Raw genomic sequence first — 9573 nt, 5'->3', positions numbered from 1 at the left:
GGATATATAGCTTGCCATTTTTTTCTCTTGATTTGGATTCATTGATATTTAATTGGTGGATGAGTGTTTGTTTCTTGAATTTCTTGTTTGGATTAATTTGCTAAGATATGTTAGGTTAGAAGTGCCATACTCTACCTAGACTTTGTACTTTCACAGCTCATGCATGTAATAATCACCAAAACTCTCTTAGGAAATTAAGCTATTTGCCTTATTTTCCCAAGTGTTTCAAGTATTGAAACTAGAATCAACCAATATATAGAAACTCCCAGCTCGGTTATGCATGTGACCCTCCCCAATTCTTATTCCAATGGCTCCACACTTAATTGTTTCAAATTAAGTAGGAGACTTTTGTCTCATTTGCATGTCCAATTAATTGTTTCAAATTAAAGAAATATATATTAAATATTAAAGCATTTGACGTGGCAAATACCTTGTATGAGAAGACCCATAGTAGGTGAGAGCTTCACAAACACATCCTCATTTGTTTATAACATCCACCCTTAATTTCTTGTGCATTATGAGTACTAGTGAGAGGCTCCTAAACCCTTCACCATCATTATCTAATATCTAGTATATATCCCACAAGCTACCCTATACTTTTCTGGTCAATAAATGACATGACAAAGAGAGCAAACCCTAGTTGAAGAATCCATCCATCTTCTCTCATCCATGCAGGTAAGTTATTACCTTTTAGCTCCATAAAAGGTTTCAACATATATACATACATCATCAATTTCTTCCTTACTATCATTGAGGAAGAATTTCATACTTATAACTAAAAGAAATCTCATTTAATGTCACTTTTTCCTTGGTGCAGAAGCAAAGTAGCCAGAAGGGGAAGGAGCAAAGCAAGGAGATAGACATGACAGGAGATCATGCAAAGGAGGAAACCCTTCCACCAGGCTTTCGATTCCATCCCACTGATGAAGAACTCATCACTTACTATCTCATTAACAAGATCTCTGATCCTACTTTTACAGGAAAGGCTATTGGTGATGTTGATCTCAACAAATGCGAGCCATGGGAACTTCCAGGTACTTTATTCTAACCCTAAAATTAACCTACTTTTTTTTCTTTTTTTTTTCCCCCTTTTTGGATGAATTAAAACCTAATTACATATTATTTGATCACGTTTTTCTTTTCTTTTTTGTTATATTATATCAAGTATTTTGTCCCATGCTTCCAGAAAATATGCGGACTTTGTTGCATGTGAGAATTTAATTCATATTAAAAATTCATTAGGGTTCCCCCCATGATCCCTTCGAAGAGGCCAGGGAGTAATAAATTTCGTAATATACAGAAAATGTCGTCTTCGTTTCTTGTGATAAGGATAACAGAAATTCTTTTCGTTTTTTTTTTTTTCTCAACGAACATGGACAAAATTCTTATCTAATTATTTGACTTAATTTTTTTTTAATTTTTTCTGTTTCGTATTTTGTCTCAACCTGTTGTGCCTACTAGGGAAGGCGAAAATGGGAGAAAAAGAGTGGTATTTCTTCAGCCTTCGGGATCGGAAATACCCGACCGGCGTGAGGACAAACCGAGCGACAAACACAGGTTACTGGAAAACGACAGGGAAAGACAAGGAGATCTTCAACAGCGAAACGTCGGAGTTGGTTGGGATGAAGAAGACTTTGGTTTTCTATAGAGGTAGAGCTCCAAGAGGAGAGAAAACTAACTGGGTCATGCATGAATATCGCATCCACTCAAAAGCTGCCTTTAGAAATACCAAGGTACCTACTATATATATATATATATATATATATATATATATATATATATATATATATATATAATTCAAGCATGTGTATTATATTGTATATATGGATTAATTTGTTCTTCAAAAAAAATGTACTTGTTGAACACATATAGAGGCATTTACAATTTTTAAAATTTTCAGCAAGAATTCTGGTTCCTATAGGATTATCATATATATATATAGTAATTATGGTAACTTTGAATCATTTCCTAAACTGAACTACAAAAAATTCTTTCTTTCTTTTACTACTTTTGCTTTTAATGTCTGAATCGATCATACTAATTGTGCTATGAATATGACTGATGAATGATGATGATGACCTATATATATACTCCAAGCATGAACACGTCGAAGTTAAATAACGCATGTAATTTTGGTCCGTGTTAAAGTAGTAGTGTAGTAATTGTACACAGATAAATGAATAATGACACATGTTGAATCGGGCATTTGACCATCTCATCTGATTATTAATTGGTGTCCAATGAGAGAAACTAAATCCTTTTATGGCATTCAAAATCGCACTCCGCAAGGTATGTAAGATCCGTCCAAGTGAGCAGAGCAGCAACATTATTGAATCTCAACAATACACTTTACACTCATTTTATCATACTCACTTTGTATCAGTAATGTAGTATGAGCTACATGAAGGTAAAAAAAAAAAAAAAAGTTTATTTAAATGGTCATTTAACTCATACTACGTCATCTGTGTAAAGAATGGATTTATTCAAGATAAACACACCAAGAATGAACAATTTAGTCTATATATATAAAAGTAAGTAGAAATCATACGCAAATACATGAAGTATATATACTTGTGAAATTAACCTGGAAAACCAGAAATTTGGGCTAAACAAAAAGCTCAAGAAACGCAAGGAAAAAAAAAACATAGGCAAGAAAGAAAGATGTATTTCTTTTTATCTATTGGTAAGTTGGTGAGTTTTGAATTCACAACCTCATGCCCCTCTCCATCTTAGTCTCATCACTTGAATTACTCTTGGGATTAATGCAAATTGTAATATAACTTATTGTATATATATGGATTTGTTTATTTTGTTAGTAGATGGATTAATTAACCCTGGGCATTTTTTGTTTATGCAGCAGGATGAATGGGTGGTTTGCCGAGTCTTCCAGAAGAGTGCTGGCGCAAAAAAGTTTCCCTCGAACCAACCAAGGGCAGTGCTGAATCCCTACAACCTGGAAATGGCTCCTACTCATGTTGTACCATCACCAATGATGCAGCTGGGAGATCCTACTCAGTTCCATGGTGGCCGGAATTACATGAGCAACGCAGAACTCGCGGAGCTTGCACGGGTTTTTCGAGGCGGTGGCGGCGGGTCGACGAGTGTCAACCACCTGCCGATGCAACCCCAGATGAGCTATCCACTAGGAGGAGGATGTTTCACAATATCGGGGCTAAATTTGAATCTAGGAGGGGCAGGGGCACCGCCAGTTTTACGAGGCATGGCTCCGGCACCTCCTCATCCGGCAGCAATGCATCCACAAGATCATGTCAATTCCTCCATGATGACTGGAGAAACCTCAGGCTATGGCACGGAAATGAATCATGCAAACCCAGCTGGGAATAGGTATATGGGCGTGGACCATTGCATGGATCTTGAGAACTACTGGCCTCCCTATTAAGGGGGAGAGAATTCGGAGTGTAAATCTATTATAAATGTAGAATAGATAAGGTGGTCGCAGTCATAGAGATACTTTTGTTTCTGTTAAGGTAGTACATTTTGATGATCCTTTTCGATCACATAATTGTCGTGTTGATTGGTAACAAACCTGCAATCAAACTCACGGTTTCTCAATAAGGAAATTACTAAATTTAGTTACACATAATTTCCAAGGTTTTTCCCATTATTTATTTACTTACCTAATTAAAAAGATGATGAATATATCAAGTAATATTAAAGTAAGATAAATGATTTGTATCAATAATTTAGCCATATTTTTTTTCATATTTTCCTACAAATTCAATAATCAACCGTTATGGCGGTGGATGCATAACAATTATGGCTTCGATATAATGTCTTTATTCAAGGGAAAAAGATCAGCCCTTCTATCACAATGGTCAAGTGTGCCATGGATTCGCTGGAGGCTTATCAAGTAGCAAATTCTCGGAAAGAGGGAGCTGCCACTAGGGGGAATACAAACGGTCTCAAATGGGAAGCCCCCAATAATGACTTTGTTAACGTAAATTGGAATGCCGCTGTAGACAATCATAGAATGACGATGTGTATCAGTGTGATAGTTAGAGGTGGGATGGGAGAGGTTTTGGCTACTTTGGCTACTTAGAAAAGATGGAAGGAGTTCGAGCCACTATATATAGACATCTTATTGAGGAAGCTCGAGGGGTATTAAATTGTCTGCAAAGATAGAAGGTTAGTCATGTTAGACGACATCTCAATGGTGCAACCCATTGCCTTGCGAAAGAAGCGCTATCTCTAACCATGGAACAAGGTCTTATTGAGGAAGTCCCCCATTATATTTCAGATATTATCTCTATAGAGCGTTGTGCTTAGTGTGGTTTTGCCATCTATAGATATCACTCTATTCCTATCAAAATAATAATAATCAACCATTTGATCTGTGTAGTCCTCCATTGACTTATGTGGGGTCCACATAAATCAACAAATCTAATGGTTGATTTGTAAGATGAGATGAAAAAATTATGAGAAAAATATTAACACTAATCATTTTTCACTCTCTTTTTCTTTTAGATTAGAAGTGGAAATGGTCCTCCTTTGTAGAGGTGGAAATGGTCCTCCTTCAAAAAAAAAAAAAAAACAAAAAGCCAAAAAAAAAAAAAAAAAAAAAAAAAAAGAAGAAGAAGAAGAAGAAGAAGAGAGAAAAGAAAAGGAAAAAGTAGAAGAAAGTAAAAGCAACCCAGCCTAGTGATGTACATACGTTGGGCAGGAATTAGGATCTTCTCAATTTCATTTGAACTAGAGAATATCCAGTTAGTTATAATACAGGAGTATTTTTGTCTCCTCAAAAAGTGAAAATACAAAAATACTCATTTACTATAATTAACTGGATATTGTCCAATTCATTTGAACTGGAGAGGATCCTATTCCCGTTGGGCAGTAGATGAACCAAGTTGTTCATAAACAACTCAAGTTTGACTCTTATAAATGAACAGAAATGTAAGCTTATTCATTAAAACAGCCTGGTTCAATGAGCTTATTCAATTCATTTATTAAATGAACAAAAATTTAAGCTTATTCTTTAAAAACAACTTTAACTTGTATAAACTCAATTCGACTCATATAAACTTGCATAACTTTATTTTTATAGTAGTATTTATAACTTCATAGTGAGAACATAAGTATTTAAAAAGATAAAAGAGAATTCTCATCATAATGTGATAGATAGCTTAAATATTTATTGTAATTGAGTGTGTAAGAGAGACACGTATCACACATAGTATACTACTAGAGAATTCTCTAGTAGTATGTATCATACATACTAGAAAACAAACAAAGAGACTCGAGATTAGATTGCTAAAGATTCTAGTTAATTTATCTAATTAACTCAAATAATCACATATTAACAATAATTAATTAATTAATAATTAATATGAACTTAAAAGATAAAAAATAAACAATCATACATTTTCTTCTTCTTCTTCCCTTTTTTTAAAAAAAATAAAATAAAATAAAACTCGGATCATTTTGTGACCCGCCATATCAAATATGGTCCTGGCCTAGCTTGATGACCATGCACGAGGGAAAAAAATGAAGTTCGATGTATACTTTCAACCATGCACCCAATTATATATATATATATATATATATATATATATATATATATATGTCAACTCATCCCGTTATTTAATGGACAATGATCTTTACCTAAAACAATGACAATAATTTCTATTTCACTTAAAATGAAAATAAACCATTTATATAGAAGCCCTCGTATTCAGGCATGTTTTTCACTTCAAAAGTATAGAGACAAAATTATACTTGTTATAAGTGTGTGATTATTATTATTATTATTATTATTATTATTATTATTTAACATGAGTTTTAAATCACTACAAAAAAAAAAAAAAAACCAGTCCCCAAGGAGTAGCTCAATTGGCTGAGAACCACGCCTCATGAAGCGGAAATTACTAATTCAAATCTCTCCTCCTCCATCTTGTGTGGACATGTCAAAAAAAAAAATTGATCATTATATCCCAGCTAAAAGTCCAATAATCAAAGCTATTGATCGAAAGCGATGACAAGTCGATGCTAATGATCATCAGCATCGACATTAAAGTCGACGCTAATTATGACCCAACAACAACAACTTTTAGATCGACGTTGATGAGTTTAAAACCGAAAGCTTATGTCAACACAAATGGTCTATCATTAGCGGCAACCCTAGAGTTGATGTTAATGGTCTACCATTAGTGTTGACCCAGTATTCGACTATGATGATCTACCATTAGCATTGACTCCAGGGTTGTTGCTAATGGTCCAGGTCCCTGATAATGCACATTTAAAAAATAAAATGTCTATTTTCTTTAAAATGACATGTAGCACATTAGTAAGGCATGATTCATAACTATTACCAGTCTAAGTGTTCTAGCCAGTAATTTTGATGCTGCTATTAAAGGTTCTTTTGCTGTAACAACTGTGATTGGTGATGAGAGTGGTTCCATTATTGGAGCGGCATTCAGAAGCTTCGCACTTAAGATGCCATGCAAGGGGAGGCTCTAGTAGCCTTGTTGGCTGTCCGCTTGGTAGCATCTTTGGGCTGCAACCATCTTTCCTTGGAAGAAGATGCTCTTTTAGTGGTGCTAGCCATTAACAACCCTCCTTTATTTTCCTCTTGGACTTTTGCTAATTGTATTGCTAATGTTAGTTTAGCTTTAGTTTCATTTCAAAGTTAGAATGCTTTGAAAGAATCTTGATATGCCAACTTTTATGCACATGCTTTAGTCAAATGGACTGTTCCCATCTTATTTTTGGAAGCATGACCACAGGGTCCCCTATTCTCTCTTCCATTTGGATCAAAAATGAGAAAGATCATCCCCTATAATCATTTTCCCTCATTCAATTAGAAAAGAAAAAAAAGTGTTCCAGCCAAATAAAATATTAAACATTTAATAAAAATATCATTACAATCAAATAAAATTCATTGCAAAAATTCACCCAAATGAGTGTGTACACCAAATAAATTAGTTTACATAGACAATCAAAAGCTCGTATACAACAAACTAAATTAGTTTGCATAGATTAGTAGGAGTTTCAATCACAATCATACCATTAATCCTATGTAGCCTTACTTCCTTGCCATTTATGGGAACCAGCAAATTGAACAATCAAGTACCATTTTCAAGGCCTAGAATAAAATATAAAACCATAAAACCATAAAAAGTACCACTGTTAAGACCAAAAAAATGCCTTATGTCATAATGTATGACAAGAATAAAAAAAGAAACCCAGAAAATAGAAAAAATGCAAGAAAGGATCAAACTAATTAGGCACTTGTTGAAACTGATTAGGCAAAAGTCTTGGTTCATTAACCTTTATGTTTTTCCGTTCAATGCTTTTAAAGCAACCACTCCCCTTGGAAGGTTTTGGCATTGATTGCTGATTCCTCCTCTAAAGCTTGACGGTGGTGTAGAAGTGGCAGAAGAACAAAGGAAAAGCGGCGGTGGCAGAGATTGCTGAAAATGAGATGCGAAGTAAATTTTAACTTGGTAAATAACGTGGCAAATTTGTGTCATTCATTTAAAATAACCTATCCAATTTTTACATATTGCACCCCATGCAACTCCCTAGATATTGCATGGCATTGGTTCAAAGTAGCAAGAACTGCCTTCATTGACAATCAACACATTACTAGGAAAAACAAAAAAAAGGTGTGACTTGCCATTTCATCTACCAAGAGAGGGCTTAATCGTCCTCATGAGAATTGGTCTAATTTCAAGATCACATGTTTACTTGGGGCGTTCAAGGTTCATAGATGGATGCGATAGGAGTGTACATGCGAGCAGATATTAACTGCCCGCATCTGCTATCTGCAACTATCCGTTATCAGTACATGCGGATGCGGATGCCGTTAACAAAAGTCACTATCCGCATATGCGGTTGCAGATAGAGATTTTTGCGGATGCGGTTAATAACATATGTTACGTTTACTTTATTTTAGGTTTTTTCTTCACAATTTACTCATTCACTTGGGAAAAAAAGGCAAAAGCAAAGTGAAATCAATATATTTTTAGAATAATAGGGCATAAAAAATTTAAAACAAGTCCAAAACACTAAAAATATGTAAGTTATAAACGATAGGTTGTAATAGAGACCCAAAAAGGTCCAAGGGACTAAAATAGGCTCATTACTCAAAATGTGGATAACGAATAATAATCGTATTTAATAACCACAATAATTGTGCGGATGCAGCTAGTAAAAACATTATGCTGAATAGTGACCAAATATTCCTTTTGTCTTGGCCTACGGCAAAGCCACATAGAAGCCCCTCACAAGTTTCAGAAAGATTTTAGTGGTATATGTTAGCAAGGGAAAGAGTTTGAAGTGAATGACTAATGGCCTCCTAAAATTTGTTATTTATTAGTTTACTTGTCGTGTTGTAAACAACGTGACAATCCAATCATTAAGAAGCTATGTATATAAAACGATTGAAGTAATTGGACATTCACCAAATTTCCATCTACACATATAATTGTAGTACTATCTCAAAAAGTAAATGAAAACGTAAGGAGAGACGTTTTATCTCTTCCTATTTCCTACCCACCCCAACCCCTCTTTTTTGCTTGCAATCACTTGCCTCTGCCCAGTCTATGGCCATAAATCTCCAATTCTTGTTTCCCCTTTTGGCCCTCCCCAAATTCCTCTCATAGATTTTATTCATCATTAATATTATTTAGGATTTGAGATTAGGAGAACGGATATGGATGAAATCATAAAAATAAGGGTTAAATACTAAATACCTTCCTGGGGTTTGATATCTTTATTTTTACCCTCTAGGGTTTCATTTTTATCACAGGACCCCCCTAGGGTTTTGATAAAGGACCAAGTTAGTCTATCCGTTAATTGACCATTAGGACTGACACGTGGACCAATCAGATGTTGACACGTGGCACATATTTAATTTTTTTTTTTTTTAAGCCACCCCCAAATGGCCAAGGAGCCACCCCCAATTTTTTTTCTTTTTTTTTTTTTTTTAATTTAAAAAAAAATTAAATATGTGCCACGTATCAACATCTGATTGGTCCACTTGTCAGTCCTAACGATCAACTAACGAATAAACTAACTTGGTCCTTTATCAAAACTCCAGGAGAGTCCTGTGATAAAAATGAAACCCCAGAGAGGTAAAAATAAATGTACCAAACCCAGGAAGGTATTTGGTATTTAACCCTAAAAATAAATTCAGTTTCAGGATAACAAGAAAAGGTTTTTTCTTCAATTCTCTGTATAATTTCAAATTAAAATGATAGGCGATCTTTATAAATCATATAAATTCATACGACATATATATATAGTTTGGCAAAAAAATGTTATCCTTTTGATTTTTCTTAATATGAGAAAATTAATTAGAAATCTCAGTTGAATCATTTTGAACTTCACATAATTAATTGTCCAAAATTACACAATTTATTTTCCATTACAAAATTATGTCGAGGATTAATGATAGAGAAAGAGAATCAAAACCATACCATCATATTGATAGATTAATTCATCTTGTTTTGACATGAGTTTCTTGCAAACAGATGAGGAGTTTCTTACAAATAATTAGTTAAAAGACTTTCATTGAATTTGATAGATATACTTTTTGGGACACGTGCTATAAAA

At 34.2% G+C, this 9573-nt stretch overlaps 1 protein-coding gene across 1 annotated transcript; it reads left to right on the top strand.

Annotated features, from left to right (window-relative positions):
- The first annotated feature begins 636 nt into the window (after positions 1-636).
- NAC038 (NAC domain containing protein 38) lies at positions 637-3558 on the top strand. The gene is made up of 4 exons (XM_059605332.2): positions 637-675; positions 818-1034; positions 1462-1733; positions 2858-3558. Exons 1-4 carry the CDS (start codon positions 670-672, stop codon positions 3398-3400), a joined length of 1038 nt encoding a protein of 345 aa, XP_059461315.1. The 5' UTR covers positions 637-669; the 3' UTR covers positions 3401-3558.
- The last annotated feature ends 6015 nt before the right edge of the window (positions 3559-9573 follow it).

This window comes from Corylus avellana, chromosome 9 (assembly GCF_965113065.1).
Source record: "Corylus avellana chromosome 9, dhCorAvel1.hap1.2, whole genome shotgun sequence".
NCBI lineage: Eukaryota > Viridiplantae > Streptophyta > Magnoliopsida > Fagales > Betulaceae > Corylus > Corylus avellana.
The sequence above is the reverse complement of the archived record's forward strand: the minus strand, read 5'-3'. Positions and strand labels throughout refer to the sequence as shown.